This window comes from Branchiostoma lanceolatum, chromosome 12 (genome assembly GCF_035083965.1).
Source record: "Branchiostoma lanceolatum isolate klBraLanc5 chromosome 12, klBraLanc5.hap2, whole genome shotgun sequence".
NCBI classification, from domain to species: domain Eukaryota; kingdom Metazoa; phylum Chordata; class Leptocardii; order Amphioxiformes; family Branchiostomatidae; genus Branchiostoma; species Branchiostoma lanceolatum.
The window spans coordinates 609117-628154 of NC_089733.1; the positions used below are offsets into that span (position 1 = coordinate 609117).

Here is a 19038-nt window from a genome sequence, read left to right on the forward strand (position 1 = left end):
TAGGTCCCCATCGTAAAATATGAAACATTGAAAGGCATTTTCAACTTTTCCTCATTAATTGTGTAAATAAGGCCCTGATTTGCATAAAATGCATCACATTGTGTTCATCATCACCAAAGGTTCCTACCTGCCCAAAACAATGAAAATCCACCAAACCGTGCTTGAGTTACCCTCCTCCAAAGTTTAAGACAAAAATGCCCACTGTAATTCCATACAAGCCGCTTGGGGGGGGGGGGCAAACTTACACAACTTCCTTCCTGTCCCAATAGCTATCCACCACTCACAAACCACGACCACAGCACATCCAGGACTTGAACTCAAAAACTTTGATGTCCGTGCGGATAGGGATCGGCGTGAGTTCGAATCCCGGGACCGGCGTACTCGCCCCTTTGGCATATATCGGACAAGACAGCGCTCCTGTAACCCTCTAACGTGTGCCGCGAAACCCCCATCTAGTGCGTATTTGGGGTTGAAAACTATGGCGAAACCATAGCAAACCCAGTGGAAAATAGGTCAACTTTGACTTGAAAAATCTCGTTTCTCACAGAAGTCTGATTACTCTGAAGCATGGTGGAGATTAGTCAACTTGTCACGATAACGGAGAAAAATTTGTATGCTTGATCTGACCTATTTTTACTGTACTATTGACCATGTCTTTAATAGTACTCAAAACGGCGCGTATCACGAGCCGAGCGCCAACATTTCTTTAGTCAATGCCACAAAAATGTGTGCCAAACTCATAAAAATGGATCGAATACAAGTGCACAAGTAATATAAGATGTTGCTTGCTGAATGTGTATTTTTTTGAGCACCGATTCTTCATTCGGAGTGAAAATTTACGTGAGGAAAAGGAGATAACGGTAACTTTGTGTCACGTGCCTCTGCCAATCACTGATACTCTTTTATCATGCCGCGGCTTATGGATTCCAGGCTAGCTGCGGCTTGTATGATGCCCGACCCTGGCTATGGATTTATAAGACTACGAGGTTGGATTATGGATTATTTGTAGGAGTGTTCGATGCACAACCGTTGACACAAGCCAGCAGTGCACTTCCAATATGTGAGAATAGGCATTGCAATGATTGTGGGCATCAAAGAAAGAAGAAGATTATGATGACGATCCAACCACATGGTTTGTGGAAATTTTTTTTGTAAACTGTATCAACAGTTTCAGAAATATGAATGTAACGTTGACGTTAGATTTGGGCTTTTATTTTCTGTTATTCAGAGTTATTATCTTTTCACGTTTCATGGCTACATATATAAACTCAAACCTCCTTGGCGTGTTGGAGCTTTGCACTGGTGCAGTTTGTAATTACCTTCGCCGAGGAGGTGTGTGTGTGTGCCCTTCTGTTAACACTATAACACGAGAATGCCTTTATGGATTGTCTTCATACTTGGTAAGGCATTGCCAAGTAAATCTTATGGATGACATCAGCGCGCGCATTGATTTTCGCCTGATTTTGAAATAAAAGACAATATTCTTTTTTACCCTTTGGCGACGGTCAACATACCAAAAATAGTACAATATGTCGCAAACTACTGTCAGTTTTATCGCAAAAGCATTCTAGATGCTGCAAAGAAGACATTTGTACATGTGAGAATGGTGAAAAATCTGTACAAATGCATTGTACAATTTTTGTATATGCATTAGCTGTAAATCAGATAATTTATTGCTCCTTGTCACCACCTTCCAAAGGGTTTGCGGATTCGATGGGGTGGTCTACAGGGGTGGGCTAGTGGGGTGGGCTACCTCAGCATCTACCCTTTCTGGACCTCAAGGCTGTGCATGGGGGTTTAGCATTGAATGGAATTTCCTTGAGGAAAAGATGGGTCACTCTGTGGGACAGGGCTGGAAAGAATGCTTTATTTTGCTGAAGGATCATATTGCTTTGGGGATGCTACAGTGGGGGGTGGAGGTGGGCAATGAGCATACTGCATACATTTACATCGTGCAGGAGTTTGTTATCCCCAGTTTTAGATTTTTAAACATGGAGGACTATGTTCCCTGTTCCTTTATATCAGTCAGGCCAACAGGACAGTAGCATTGTGGCTACAAAAAAAGAAATGAGCAACAAAAGCAACACTATACATTGTACAAACACACACACTTAAAACATTCCAACCCACGCTCATGCACACTGACACACATAACCACAAATACATTGTACATTGTATGCAAGCACATGCATTCAGGTACATTCTAGTCTAAATGTGAGACATATGTTTTGAATTTTGTCAAACAAAGGCTCTCTCATTCCCTAGCTGTCCTATGCAACTTCCAGTTTATTTCCCCTTGTACCTCTTCCCTAAAATCCTAATTGTATACTGAGTACTTAGATGTTTGTTTATGATAAATGGCTTTTCTACCAGTCTTGGTGCACCTACATGTACCCCCCCCCCCCACCTGCCATATGATCAGCTGTTACCTTCCCTCTAGCCCACCCACAGCTTGACCCAGATCCTCTTCAAGGAAATTCCGTAAGAGGCCAAACCCCATGCACAGCCTTGAGGTCCAGAAAGGGTAGATGCTGAGGTAGCCCACCCCACTAGCCCACCCCTGTAGACCACCCCATCGAATCTGCAAACCCACCTTCCAGGAAGTCAGTGCAGCCCCCATACCAAACTTGTAATAGGAATAGGATACAATATAACGTTATATGTATTATTCTGTAATTGCTGTGCAATTATTAACGTTATCAACAACGTGTAATTGCATGTGTTCTAGATACAAATTGCATACAATGGGGGAGACTCAGGTGATCCCAAATGCAGCACCATGGATTTGCTGGCAAAAGGTCCCATTATATACAAAGTTAGTGCAGTTCAAACAAACTTTCAAAAGGTCCACCAACTGTTGGGGAGTAAATTTGGAACGTTGAGGTAGGGTGTCGTCCTCCTTTAACCGTTGTAAAACTATATCAGCTGCCTTGTCTACGGGGACTGAGGTAAAGAGATCTGTTACATCATAAGAACATTAAGCTCCTAGTCTTCCTCTACATGTTCATGTTTGATACATTCAGCAAATTGTTGATAAGGTGTTGAGAGTTACCTACTAAAGGGGAGGGGGTTTCTGCAAGGAATTTGGCACATGGATAGGTAATAGAACCAATACTAACGTTACTGACAATTGGTCTAAGTGGAATACCAGTCTTATGTACTTCGTATGAGTCACATGTCTTATCTGCATAACGTGACGTCATCTCAGCGGTGGATTGCTCATTCCTTGACAAAGACTGGTGTCATACAGTTTGGGTAAGTCCAATTTTTGTGTTGGCATTTACATGACCTCTACCAACACAGTCTACAATAGCCTTCTTTGCTATGATAAGACCTGCCTAATGTGTTATTTGGGTAGAGAAGATGATCAACTGACATAGTTTATGCAAATGAGGTCATGATTTGCATAATAAATGGTAAACATTCATGATATGCCTTTCAAAAAGGTTAACATCAGTCGGCGAAGGTATGGGGTTGTGGAACTCTAGTTTTGAAATTACATGTAACGGCACTGAACCTTAATCCGACGCAACCTTAATCCGACACTTTTGAGTATTGGCTTGCCAATTAAGATTCAGCAGGGTAATGCAAAAACTGTTGATTGCATTTCAATACGGGTCCAGTACTGATGTCAAAAACGTACAGTCATAAGGTCATGAAGATCGAACTTTGTAATTACGAGGTCGTCAAATCACTAACCGTTTTTACGTAGTTACGTGGGTCATGGGAGGAGGCGTAGTGGTCACATTGTCAACATTTTCTTCTTCTCGTCATATTACATGATCTTACATATCTATACCTGTATCAATCAAAAGAGGAATAAACAATATGCCCGTCAATAACAGCAAACAAGTCTGGTCTTATCCTTGATCCAAATTTAGCTAGAATTATTCGTTTATTTATCGTACAATGGTACATAGTCGTTAAAGTGTCGGATTAAGGTTCAGTGCCGTTATGTGCACAGCTCAAATCTTATTTGCGCAGACTGGCACATGCAAGTGGTATTTTGAGCGCTGCATAATTATGAACAAATCGATAACTACATAGAGACCTTTCATCAGTGGGGATTCTATAATGTCATGTAAAAATAAATGTCATCTAGAAAATTAGTTTACGGGCCTTCTTTGAAAAACAGTTTTTTAAAATTTTATCCAGGAACCTTACAATGAGAATTTTTTAAAAGCAATTTAAGCTCACTGCTATAGCTTTATATGCATCCCGTAACATATGAAATGCTTTAAAATTTCTTTCTCTCCAGCTGCTGAGTGTGGCTGCCCTCTACAGGCCTCACATGCAAACTTAGTTCTGACAGGAACAACAACTGGCTCTACTGCAACCTACACATGTAAGGAAGGATTTGAGCTGACCAGTGGAGATACAAGCCACATCTGTGGAAGTGATGGACAATGGGAGGGCACACTGCCCATCTGTGAAGGTAGTCATTGTGTTGACAAGATCGAGTTTCTAATCATGAGTTACCGGGAGTGTTATCGTGACAATGCAGCATCGTTCACAAAGAAGTCGGAAATCAAACTCCTTTGTTAAGTTTTATATTGGAGTAGTGGGCCTGCCCTGGTCACAGCCCGACTGTGACCTCTCCTGGAAGGTCCATGCCAAGACCCCTATGGTCAACTGCTTCCTCATTTCTAAGGACTTGAAATTGTCCACAAATTGGTGTCAAATGTCTGTTACGGTGATTGAATCACTTCCTTTGTCCTTCATGGCGATTAAGACACTTCCTTGGCCATGCACTCTGAGCTTTACGCCAATTAATGACCCAATTCCTTGGCTATCCCTAAATGTCCCTAAGTGTCCATAGATTTGAGTTACGATTTCCTGCTCATGAATATGAACTTTCATGCAGGCACTTGGGACAACGCGCTAACAACCATCCCCACCCCCACCCCTACGAGCAACATTAGCTCCTAAAACAACATGAGCTAATTGAGTCATACATGTCTTGACTTACTATTCTATTGAACCATCTGAAATTGTCTTCACTTTAGCATAATCTATTCAAAGTTCTGGTATAAAACCTCAGGTTCTGCCAGATCACTGACGAAAGATCGCGGATGCTGTCTGAAACGTCTGGATGTTTCGAAATCGTATCCAGTTGCTTGAGTTGTTTATTTTGGGCGTATATATATATACTGTCATGACAGCATGTTTTTCACTGCTGTTTGTTTGTATCTGTGCAGCTATGTATGCACGAGAGGGGTTTAACCACAATAGTTAAATTCAAATTACAAAGAAATGTTTGCCATAATGTCATGTGTGACAAGCTTAAATACTTTTCAGATTCACGCAACAAGCAACTGTTTTGCATCACTCAGAAACTATCTTCAGCCAAGGGTTGGAGGTCACATTGTACAGAATTAGAATGGAAACACCTAGCTTTAGAATTAGTTTACACTGATGCCAGGGCAAACCCTTGATAGCACTGTATGATATTCACTGTCTCATTTATAGATGTGCCAACTTAGGAACATGCAACATCAGTGACAATAAATGGTATTATTGTAATGGTACAGTACCATTACAATAATACCATTTATTGTCACTGATGTTGCATGTTCCTAAGTTGGCACATCTATTTGAGCAACTCTCATACTCTAACTCAGCTAGGAATACATTTTGAAATCTTCTTCCTAGCCAAGACGCCTTGCATCCGCCTGTGTGGATTTGGAGTCTGTTATGTCAGTGATGTGGGTGTGCAGAGGTGTGACTGTGAGGCTGGCTATGATCACATTGGCAGAGCTCAGTTTTGCCTTGGTGAGTTCAAAGGGGAAAAATAGAGTGATGTTATGATATAACATTTTATGATTACTGTTTCACGTTAAGAATATGGCTCAGTCTTATCTCACATGAAAATGATATCATGATGCAAAGATTGTAATAAATCCACGAGCATTAGCTCACTCACTCACTCTCTCACTCACTCACTCACTCACTCACTCACTCACTCACTCACTCACTCACTCACTCACTCACTATCTGAATAATACCATCCATTGTTCTCCTTCTTGCAATGGTTAGCTGTGCATCATGACTGTGTATTGGAATCATTGCGTCTTATATTACTTTTTCAGACATCAATGAGTGTTCAGTTGGGCTGGATCATTGCTTCGGAAGATCAGCTTGTGTGTCTGAAGCAACTTGCATCAATTTTCCTCACGGGAACTTCACATGTCGCTGTCACACAGGGTACACTGGGGATGGGAGAACTTCATGCAAAGGTACAGTTTACTTTTACTTCCTGGCCAGATTTAGAGATTGTAAGATTCCCTCCAAGTAGAATAATTGTGTGAAAATGTGCAGATTTGGATGAAGAAAGAAAAAGCACAAGAGATGTTATTTTCATGATATGTCCATTCATTCATATTGTTGCATTATGCATGTAGCGACCCTCCCCAGTACAGGTATCAGCGGTAGGGCTTCTGGTGTGGTGGCTGTGTGTGACCAGCACTGGAATTTCAAAAAGAAATCAATGCAAAAGAGAGAAGAGACTTTTCAGAATATATTTTAAAATCTTTCTGTATTCAATTTATTTATACATCTCCCTACATGTACAATGCATCCAGCCTTTTTTTTCTTTCAAAAAGACACATTTCAGTGTTCCAATTAGTAGGACAATAAAGTGTTAAATTTAACTGTATTTATTACTCTATAGTACTAATACATGTGGTAGCCTTTGTTTCGAGGGAGGTTGAGAAAGAAACACATTTTGTATCATAGCAGGTTCATTTTTGTATGCCATGAGTTGAAATTTGGCAGAAATGCAAACTTAAGGAACATCTCATCTGCAGAATGAAATATCTCATTAGTCTGTATAATGCAAACTCCAGCTGTCCGGGGATTTCTGTCCGGTTACAGGGCGGCGAGCGGTCACAGGAGGCTTGATTGAATTCAGGCTTATATCTCACGTGTTGTGAAGATTTTTACCAGCAACTGAGTTGATTTCATAATGACCACATCCTTGGAAACTTGTCGGAGCAGTAAAAGGGAAGTTCAATTAACAGTAAAGGGGAAATTTCCCTGACCCACTTACAATTATTGTAGGAGATCTGAAACTGCACGACTCCGAAATGCAGCTGTGAATTTAAAAAGGAAGAAGAAGGCATACTATTAAGCAAAATTAGCAGAGAACAAAAATGACCCCAGAGTAATGTGGAAAACTTTAAACGCTCATCTGTTGTAGTAGAACAAGACAGCATCTACCCGACAAAAGCAAAGGACATTGCTGAGCATTTCAATACCTTCTTCCTGTACAAAGTCAATACTTTGTGGCAAGAAATGCATAAAAAACTGACAATATCTTGCTTCATTTGATTGAAAGGAAGATTATGGCTGGTTATAAGGACTGCAGTATTGAACTCAAGCAAGTTGATAGTGATGAAGTCTACAAACTCCTCCTGTCCCTGCCAGAAGGGTAATAGGGATAACAAACTTCTGAGGCTTGCAGCAGAGCATGTTTCTACCCCTCGCTGTTATATCATCAACTTGTCTATGACTACCTCAGTCTACCCAAGGGAATGGAAGAAAGCCAAGGTCGTACCCATTCCAAAGTCAGCGACAGCATCCTTCTGTACGCCAAAAATTTGTCTTCTCTTTATTTGCATATCAATTCATAGTTCGTGGTTATAAACCTGCTGTTTGACTAATCTTGCTCACAGTCACTGACGAAAAGTAGTGGATGCTACTTGAAACGTCTGACCGTTTCCAAAATCATATCCAGTTGTTTACTGCTTTTTTGGCGTATCTTATTACCTTGATGTCTAATCTTCATCGACGTAGCATCCTTCTGTGGTTCAAATTGTAGGCCAATCAGTCTTCTCTCTGCTACCACTAAGATGATGGAGCATGTCGTCAGAAAACAGGTCTCAGAATAACTCTCTAATGTCCAATCATCAACACACGTATAGGAAAAACAATTCAACTTGTACTGCAGTGCTGCACATGGTGGATGATTGGCATCACAACATACATGAGGCAAATTTGGTGGGGCCATTTTCCTCAACTTTTCTGATGCCTTCAACCTAGTTGACCACAATTGCCTACTTCAGAAACTAGGATGTTACGGCTTCATTGAAATCACAACAAAATGAATAGCAAGCTACCTGACAGGCAGGGAGCAATGTGTACACATCAATGGGACAAACTCTTCTTTTTTTGGACTTACCTTGCCAGGTTCCTCAGGGGAGCTGTTTAGGGCCCCTACTATATGTATTCAGGATTTACACAAATGACCTTTCACTTGCCATAATGCAGGCCGCAGCAGATATGTATGCTGATGACACCTCCACCTACACTTGTGACCCTTCAATTTATAGAATTTCATAGATCGTGAACAACATCTGGAACTCCCCGATATACTAGACCTTCATAACCCCTGCTTCTCCTAATGGATCAGTGAAATCATGCTTGTCTTGAGCATTGATGTTTCTGACCTAGGGCGAAGAGATGCTGCTACAGAAACAATTAGTTCACTGCTTATAGAGGAGGCCCCTTACGGTCTTGCACTGAGTGAGTTTGTTAAAAAGATAAGCAAGCTTTTTCTTAACAAAACTAAAACAAAATGCATGGGGAGTGAACGCAAATTGTCAGCAAGATCCACACTCAACCTAACTGTTGATGGTAAATGTATTGAACAAGTCTCAGAGTCAGAAGTAAAACTACTTGGTACAACTGTTGATGAATATCTTACCTGGAACACTCATACAAAGACAACTTCAAAGAAAATGGCCAGGTCCCTTGGATCAAAAGGTGTGCAACATACATGGACCAGACACTCTCAAAAATGGTAATTGAATGCCTTACCATTGAATCGTATGGACTATTGTAGCCCTGTTTGGTCAAGCACTTAACAAAAAGAAACATCCCTACAAATAGTGCAAAGCAAAGCTACACGTTTGCTTCAGCTGAAACCATTGTGTAAACCTGTGACTACTGGACTATCATTGAACACATTGAACACATGTGTTGAAGCCTCATCATGAAAAGCACTGCGCGTGCCCACATGTTGACCCGGGTACCCAAAAATCCCACCCGCTGTCCATATGGTATCCTCATATATAGGTCGTCATCGCAAAGATAGCACATTGAAAGGGAATTTCAACTTTTCCTCATTATTTATGTGAATAAGGCCCTGATTTGTATAAAATGCATCACATTATGTTTATCATCATTGAATATTTCCTACCTGCCCCAAACAATGAAAATCCACAAAACGCTGTAGGAGTTTAACCCTCCTCCAAAATTTTAGATGAAAATACCCACTGCATTTCCAAACAAGCTGCTAGGGGGGCCAAACTTCCACAACTTCCACAATAGCTATCCACCACTCAAAAATCTGCTTATAACCTCCTTGATTTAACAGACGCACAATTCTTCAAGGCATTTGTGCAGGCTACGGGATAGCTCTGGAGAGGAGAGTGCTTACTCTTCTCTGCAACGAAAATTGTTTTTAATACTGACATGCTCATTTATCATCAAAACATTAACTGTGACCTTTTTCTGACAACCACAATGATCATGCTCTGTGATGTTGAAGTAGTAAAAAGTCGTCCGAGGTTACAGAAACTTCCATGTTACTTGCTTTGTTTTGTTTGTGATTTTAAATGCCTTCAAGATGCTTGGTCATTATTTTTTGCAGATATTGATGAGTGCCAGGATAACCCATGTTCTGGGAATGCTGTCTGCACTAACACACCAGGCAGTTACACCTGCCAATGTTTGGATGGATACATAGGATCTGGCAGATCTTGCTTTGGTTTGTAGTAAACCTGATAGGCAATGGCTTATTATGGAACCTTTTGATATTAAGTAGAAAATCTCAGTCTCAACTTTTGAAATATTTGTGCAATAATGACACAGATTGCTATACTTAATATAAACCAGCCACACCATACAGATTATTTTGAAAACTACACTCAACACAAAGATGTTTGGAAACTTAAACTTGATAAATCGTTTCTTTGTTGTTACTTTATCAATTGTATAGTATCATGTATCATTGGAAAGCTCATTTATCACCTAAAACAATGACACCAAATTTGCCATGATACTACATTCAAAGGTTGAATGCCAGAGCAGACTTTGGAAGTGGGTCACACACAAAAGTGCCCAAATTCCCCTTACAACACAGTGTCTGGCATTGGAAGGGGAATTTTGGCTTTGGTTTGGTCAACCAAAACTATCAATTGCATTATATGTGTATATATACATGTTCATGCAATGAAAATGGCAAAGTAACAACAGGATACAAGATATGGTTGACTGAAATCAAGTTTCCAAACTTTGGGGTTGAGATAGAAAACTATTGTTTTTGTATTAAAGTGCTTAAGTTGTTATTTTTCTCCAATAGAAATTGATGAGTGTCGGAGTAACCCCTGCGTTAGAGGATGGTGTGAAGATGGGATAAACAACTTCACCTGTTCCTGCTATCATGGGTTTTCTGGAGACAGGTGTCAGACAAGTAAGCGACTCCTAAGCAACATCTTTACTCCGGGAAGGAGGATGACCTCCTGACGGGAGTATTAGAAATGCTGTTGTTTGCACATTTGCAGCTAGAACTCACGATCCCATTGTCGCATTGGTGTGTGACTAATGGCATATCATTTGCTTTGTTGGGAATGGTGTTACACGATGTCTTTTTTACACCGTAACTGCTTTTATGGTCAATTTAATATTGTAATTGCACCCCTATATTGACGCGCATGTGGAACAGCCTTCCCATTCATCACACGCTTTATTTCGGTCCGATATCGAGCAATGTCGTAAGGAGATATAGGATGATTTGTTTCGCTACTTGCTGTGATCGTTTAGTGACTGTTACATTGTAAAATAGACAACGTGCATCACCACACGTAACCTAGCAAACGATATGCCAAGTTACATAGTAATTATAATGCAGCAACGGGATCGTGAGTTCTAGCTGCGAACGTGTGCAGGAGAACCCTATTTTTCCGATCAACGTACTCCCAGAAGGCGGGTGACCTCCTGACCTCCTGTGTATTACAGATGATATTGTTTGCACGTTAGCAGCTAGAACTCGCGATCATGTTGTCGCATTGGTGTGTAACTTGGCAAATGGTCTGCTAGGTTGCATGTGATGATGCACATTTTTATCTCCATGAAAAAAGGCTTTTTCATGGATATACTGTTTTGCTTGCGTTTGGTGTTTGTGTGTATGTATGTGTCACCGGATGCTTAAAGTCACCATAACTGTAGAACCTGTACATGGATTGTGATGATTTTTGGTATGTGGGTGGGTGTTAAGTGGAGGTAGGTCAAGGTCGATTTTGGGCCCCCTGGCATGTGTGACTGGAACTGCAATGGCGTATTTGTAAAAATCGTCAATGTAGAAGAACTGAAGAGAGGATCGACAGATTGTCATGTTATTTGGTACAAAGATAGGTTAGACCAAGATGTACACACTTAAGTGCAAACTATGCAAATGAGACCGAATTTGCATTAGTAAGGAGGTAAATCGTTTGCATGTGTGTCGCTGGATGCTTAAATTCAGCATAACTGTAGAACGTGTTGATGGATTGTAATGATATTTGGTATGTGGGTATGCGCTGGGAGGAGAATGATCAAGGTCGATTTTGGGCCCCCTGGTTAGTGTCCCTGGAACTACAATGGCCTATTTGTAAAAATGTTCTAAAGGGGTATAACTGAAGAAAGGAACAACAGATTTTCATGTTATTTGGTACGCAGGTAGGTTGGACAGAGATGTACACACTGAAGTGCAAATCATGCAAAGTTAGTGTGTTTGCGCGTGTGTGCGCGTGTGTGTATGTTTGTGTCACCGTGTGTGTATGTATGTGTCACCGGATGCGTAAAATCAGCATAACTATAGAACGTGTAGATGGATTGTAATGATATTTGGTTTGTGGGTAGGTGCTGGGAGGAGAAACGTCAAGGTCGATTTTGGGCCCCCTGGTATGTGCCATTGGAACTGCAATGGCGTATTTGTAAAAATATTCAAAGGAGAATAACTGAAGAAAGGAGCGACAGATTTTCATGATATTTGGTACGCAGGTGGGTTGGACAGAGATGTACAAACTAAAGTGGTAATTATGCAAATTCGGACTGAATTTGCATAAATAATGAGAAATATCTACTCTAATGTGGGCTTTGAGGTCGCACCATCTGTTGGTCTCTTATCTAGGTCAACTATTCCCAACAGGTCCCAACAGCTGGTGGTCAAACCACAAATGGGAACACTACCAAACCTGTATGTGGATACCCTTTGGCACATAAAATAAAACAACCAGCGGCAAAAACAAACAACTAGGGCAAATAAAACACATCATATATAAAAACAAATTTCATGGAGATTTTGGGTCTTCGGACTCTTGTTTGTTTTGTTTTGTTTACACTGTAACTGCTTTTATTGTCAATGTCATGTCGTAATTGCACCCCTATGTTGATGGGCACGTGGAACAGTCCTCCTATTCATTGCACATGCATTATTTCTGTCCGATTTCAAATGTTGTCGTAAGCAGATGTAGGGTGATGGTAATTTTATTTTCTGTGATCGTTTTGTACACGTTAGTCCGTCAACTGTTCAGTAGCGGCGGACAGGTGTATTGAAAATAGAGTTGTGCAAACATTCACAGCTACAACCCACGATTCCGTTGCTGCATCATGTGACTTGGCAAATCATCTGCTAGGTTGCGTGTGATGATGCATGTTGCTATTTTAAACCGTAACAGTGTAAGATGAACATATGATGACATCATTAACCGGCTCCCTGCTGTTGGCTCAACTCTACACTGTGGTTTTTCCTACAGGCATCAATGGGAGAGAGTTAAAAAGTCCTCTCATGTCAAAATTGTCAAATTTGTCATATCAAATGTTGCCAGAAAGAAAAACTGTTATTACATTTAATGTTACAGAATAGAAGATCATTTTGTTGAAGCACTTCGTGTGAATTCTTTTATCAAGCATTCATAATAATATGATTGTGCATAATGTATTGTTCTTATGTATTGTGTCAATTTGATTTGTTAATTCAGTGCTTTGAAGCTCTGCGATGTGCTTAGTGCATTAGAGATCATTGCCAGATCAATAAACTACATGACTGTAACGTTATTGTTATTATTTCAAAAAGCCACCAAAACACATTTACAATTTTTAAACATTTACTGACAACAAGACAAGTACAACTTCACAAAAGAGTGGGACAATTCGTCTTCCATTGCTCAAAGTCAAAGAAGAAGTCAAACCCAAATTAAAAAGCTTAGATTGTATTTCGTATCGGTCAATATTGGAATTCCATTTGTTATCATTGTCATCTCACACCGTCTACGGTCATACGTTTTCTAATCAATGTTACATGTTGCAATTATCCCTCAGCAAAGAAGTTTCATAAACTTTAATACTGTTCAGTATGATACATGCAATTAACAGATACTAGGTAATTAGTAGTACTAGTAGGTAATTAACAATATTAATGATATAAACACCTGCTATCTGTTCCCTGCAGACATCAATGAATGTGAGGATGATCCCTGTCAGAACAATGGAACCTGTGTGGATGGGACCGGCTCCTACACTTGCCAGTGTGTGGGTGGATGGGAGGGGGGTGACTGTCAGCAGGGTAAGGCCTTGTATTGTTTTCTGTGGATGTAATAATCATTTAGAAGAAGGATATGACAACTGAAAAATGTTCAATACAGTGACGTTATTTCACAGTGTACAATACAACCTTTTCTGTTGTACTAAAACTATGCCGTATGCACCTGTACATGTCCTTATTGAGATGTAGAAGTCAGAAATACCAACAGATATGACTAAAGATGTATTATGGGATATCATTAGCCTCTAAGGCAGGCTCTCTGGGCCTTTATTGGGGGCTTGAAATACACTATTGCCGATGACTTCTTTTTGTACTGGGTCGTTTGTGCAGCCTGTAACCATCAGGCCCGGTAGAGCCTGCACGAAAACGGCATCTCAAAGTCGCTTGAGAAAAAAACGCTTAGGGCGATGAACGCAGAGGTGCGAATTTGCCTCCTGTGGACCGCTAATAAACTACACGCAACTCCTCCAGACAGTGCACTGTCAAGCCCTCATGTATATTGATCCAACAATTTTCTAACGGTCAAAATGACTTTCTAAAAATACAGAAGTCTAAACTTACCAGTTCAATGTTCTTTCGGCATGTCCGACGCCCTTGCCAGGGCGTAGTGCATAGGCCAAACATAGGCACGACAGCCAAACTCGGGCCATCCGTTCTGTGACACAAGGCAAGGACTGCTTTGTCGATCAAATCAATTTGCTACCTGATATCCATTGCCAATGACCGATGATGATAGGTCGTCATTTCACCCCTACAGGCCCTTGTTGTGGACCAGATAAGACGTGGCGAAGTTTGTTTCTTGAAAGTACTCCTTTTATTTCACTATCGTAGATGCCCCCCTCCCCCACTGCCAGACTGTCATATACAGTAATGCAATTAAGATCGAACTTTACATAACTAGTAACTTTCGTTTGTCTTAAGTGTTTGCCATAGCCCATATTTATCAGTTGAAATAGCAAACTATTTTGCCACAAACTTCACGATGCATGCAAAAACGAGATCCTAAATGTACCAGACGGCGCTGTATGTACATGAGTATTCACGCGTGCGGCCAAGTTGTTAAGTGCTCGTCGCGGACATGCAAATTGCCTCTAAGCGTTATTTTAATATCGCTTTGAGACGCCGTTTTTGTTCAGGCTTTACGGGGCCAAATGGTTACAGGCTGGCTGCACAAACGACCCAGTACAAAGGGAAGTCATCAGCACAAGTGAATTATAATAATAATAAGCCCCAAAAATGCCAGAGAGACTGGACCAGGTACATGTATGGAGGCTAGAATATCATGTGATGTGGACAGATTTGCAGAGGCCATTTTAGATGTCACCTTTATTATAATCCATTATGATAATTCATTTGATAAGTTTCTGCATCCATGACTTCTTCTTGGGCCTGATTGATTGCAAATTTAGAGAAATGCCAAGTGTTCAGGGAGACTATAAAATACAAAGTCCAAAATTAGCATAAAAGAATTGACAATGCAAGGTTTTCTTTAAGGCCACACCAATTTGTTTTGTTGCTTCTCCAAATGGCCTCTCCTGTTTTTACCATATTGAATAAAAAGAATTAGTTCGCTATTCCCATTCACATATTTCTACTCACAATTTTACTATTTGTTCAGTTGTAAAACTCAATAGCCACCAAAATAGATTATAAAGGCCTGCACATACCTAAAAAAGTGTGGTCACATTTTATCATAAGTTGTAATTTTCATTTGTTAAAACTATTTCTCTATATCAATCAATATCGCAAAAGGTAATTTTGTTACTTACATGTACATTATAGTGCTAGATCAAATAAAGGGGTGCATGGCATAAAATGAGCCATTCAAAGCTGGCTGCATCTGATGTAAATGTACATTTTCTAACTTTCTCTTCTCTCTTTTTCAGACATTGATGAGTGCAGGACTGATCCTTGTGACCAACATGCTGACTGTGAAAACAGTGAAGGATCCTTCAGCTGTGCATGTAAGGAAGGTTTTGAAGGAGATGGATTTGAATGCACAGGTAAATCAAAGGACAGTGTCTATAACATTAGTCATGTATGGTTTGCTATAACTTAAGACACGGAATGTTAGTAATTGGTCAAAGCATCCAGAAAGTTTATATCTCTGTTGAGTGAATGCTGGCATGTCCTGATGTAAATGGACCTCTTGACTCCCAATTGTATTGTACACTGAAATAACGTAACTGTATTGAACATATTTCAGTTATCATTTATTATATTATTTATAATATCCTTCTTCTAAATGATTATTACAGTCATATACAAATAGCCTTGATCAATGGTAAGTACTTTAGGTATTCTGTCTGACTGGCAGGGTCCTTGTCTTGTATGGCCCTTGCAAGGGATGTCATTGTGTACATGTATGTTGTACCCAGGGCTGTCGCCAACTTTAACTTTTCGTCCGTCTGACTCCTTGTTGGAGCAAGGACATAATATAGTCCTTGGTTGGAGGGAGGGGGTATCTATTGCTTAGATTGGCATTAGCTATAATGATTAATGTTTGAGGTTGTGCAAAATTTGATGCAAGTGGTATTTGAAAGCCAATGCTGTCAATATTTGTTATCAAATCTGTCACTTTAAGCTTATGAAAAACTTTAAGGCATTTTCATGTCATAAAGTTTAAAATTCAATTTTGTCCACTCCGACAAGCAAACTTCCATCCCGGAACAGAGGGACAGGTGTTGGAGACAGCTCTGGCTGCACCTCATTTGTCCTGTGTCATGTGTCATGAGCAGGTGTTTTAACTTGTTTGTGCATTTGAAACAGGTTCATGTACCATGTGAAATAGAAGATAAATAAAAGGAGTTCAAACTGTTACAGCTCATTGACATAGCTTAGTCTATTCCCCAAGGTAGCGTGCGTAGTCCAGTGGTTAGCGATCTTGCCTCTGGAACTAGCAGTCCCGGGTTCGATCCCGGCTGTGTCGCTCACCCGACATGCACGCTACCGGAAAAGATCGCAGTCCTTAGGACGGGATGTTAAGCCGTGGTCCACTGTTCATTGTGCTATTCGAAAAGAGCTAGGGGAATTTCCCCGGTACAATGAACCTGTAAATACTGTACATAGCGTCTGTCTTCTTCTCTGTCACGACCAGTGGAAGATTAGCTCTTCAGTGAGCTAAAACTGGATCGAGATTACTTTCCTTTTTTCCACCGAGGTTTAATAAGCTGCAGTTCTTGAGTGCTCCGTCAACAGGCTGTCCAGACCCCTACGTAGGTCGGTTGAACATTTGATGCGCTAACCTTTTGAGTTCTACTACTTTGACCCTTCTATGTCAATGACGCAAACAGAAGGATTGGTCTACCAATCACAACTCTCAAGAAACTCATAGAAACTGAAACTAATTTGGAAGGACAGGAACTGCTTTCTGCAATGAGTGACAAGAAATTCTGGAGGACGAACTAAATCTCTTGCTGCACCTCGAAAGAGGAGGAACGATGATGATGATGATGACAGATAAACTTTCATGGTGAATGTCACTTAATACACCATACTTATGATTTTCCTGGTATTTCAGATGTAGATGAATGTGACTCCGGCCCATGCCAGAATGAAGCGGAATGTGTGGACAGAGTTAACGGGTTCACCTGTATCTGCACCGGTGGATGGCGGGGAACAAACTGTGCAGAAGGTCAGCCCCACACAAACATTGTTTTGTCTCACACAACGGTATGGTGACTATAGGTCTACATGAACTCATGGAAAGTGATGTATGTACCACACACTGGGCAACACAAAAAATTAGATAAAACTGTTAATGAGTAAGAAACCACCTGCCAGACCTACATGTACATAAAGAATTTGACACATTAGTATATTGATGTTGAGCATTATTGCAAATATAAGGATTATCTGTTTGTTTGATTGTTTGTTTGTTTGAACCTTTATTTATTCATAAAAGCTCAAAGCGGCACACAAGCCGCTTTTCATTGAGGTCATGAGGGAAGAGGTAAGGGTCAGATACAATATAGCAGAGATACACAGTCATTTGAGTCCTAATAACTCTATCAACATATATCATTACATATTTGTGGTACAACAATATACAATTGCTACAACATACAACATATAGTAGGGCAAAAGCTGGTTCATGGTCCGTGTCCGGTCGTTTTGTTCATTTCCGTTACTTCAAGAGTCTCTTAAAGGAAGTCAGATTCGGAGCCGTACGTGTGTCTGGCGGTAGGCTGTTCCAGACATTTGGTCTACGGTAGGCCACCGATCTTCTGAAGGTCTCTCGCTTGGGTTTGGGGACAACCAGCTGACTGCTTGTGCTTTGTCTGGTTGTCCGTGTACTTTGATCTCTGCAGTACACAAACATCTGGCGCATGTAGGGTGGCTAGGTAACCTCAGACCTACATGATTTTGTGTGTCTTGTCTTTGATAAGTTTTAAATATCTTAACAGAATGCTTAGAATATTACATTTTCTACTTTAGTTGCTTGAAGCAGTGTCTATGAACCTATAATGAGTGATTTCATTTGCAGATATTGATGAGTGTTCACAAGGAAAATGCCACATAAGTGCAGCCTGCACCAACCTGCAGGGCAGCTACTCATGTGTGTGCACTGAAGGTTACTATGACAATGGACTTACCCAAGCACAGCTTGTCTGTAGAGGTAAGCTTAATGTGACCAATCCTACATGAAGTTGTTGATCAGTCCTTATTTAATCTATAAGCAGATGTTGCAAGGTTTCTCTGACAGACAGTCAGTCAGAAAAGTTATGATCCTCCAACCCTGCATCTGTGTGCATGGAGATTACAATACAATACATTAGGAATTAAATAAAAAGTTTCCTCCTTATTTCTGTTCACTACAAAACAGTTGACATGCACTTTCTAATGATCTACAATATACATTTAACTATCCTTTGGTGTGTAACGTTAACTTTTTGATAGAGAAATCTTTCTACTGTAAGTACATATAGATGCAATGACAAAATTTGAAGGTGAACAATTTAATAATCTTAATATTCATACGTTTATGAAGGTTAGACATCCAGGTAAACACTATTAAAGACAATTCAAACTGTACAACTGGATAAAATTCGGAGATTTGATTCCCCGGACGTTCCGACTGACATCCATCACTCTTCTAAAAAGGACTCGGTCAAAACGAGTACAAACAGCAGTCGTTTTGCCCTAGTTCTTTTTAGTGACGCTGAAGAAGAGTGATGGATGTCACTCGAAACGTTCGGAATTAAATTTCCGAATTTTATCCAGTTCTACAGTTTGAATTGTCTTTATATATTAGTATAGGTAGTTCTCCAACATGCACGGTACTTGTGGTTGAATTCCTATTTTTGTCACTAACTGCTATTTAGTTCCATAAATCATCCTATTATAGATACGTCTGTATATCAATCAATCAATCAATCAATCAATCAATCAATCAACCAATCGATCAACCAATCGATCAATCAACCAATTGATCAATCAACCAATCAACCAAT

The 19038-nt window shown here is 40.3% G+C and overlaps 1 protein-coding gene across 3 annotated transcripts in view; it reads left to right on the top strand.

Moving 5' to 3' along the window:
* The window catches only part of LOC136446302 (mucin-4-like), a 118544-nt gene that overhangs the window by 6686 nt on the left and 92820 nt on the right, over positions 1-19038 (top strand). For 2 of the 3 annotated variants that reach the window (XM_066444643.1, XM_066444645.1), the window contains exons 2-10: positions 4259-4435; positions 5653-5772; positions 6090-6236; positions 9653-9769; positions 10364-10474; positions 13493-13606; positions 15472-15588; positions 17106-17219; positions 18072-18203. In XM_066444643.1, the coding sequence (XP_066300740.1) occupies positions 4259-4435; positions 5653-5772; positions 6090-6236; positions 9653-9769; positions 10364-10474; positions 13493-13606; positions 15472-15588; positions 17106-17219; positions 18072-18203 (1149 nt within the window). The remainder of the gene's footprint in view (positions 1-4258; positions 4436-5652; positions 5773-6089; positions 6237-9652; positions 9770-10363; positions 10475-13492; positions 13607-15471; positions 15589-17105; positions 17220-18071; positions 18204-19038) is intronic. The other variant, XM_066444646.1, reaches the window with a different exon arrangement.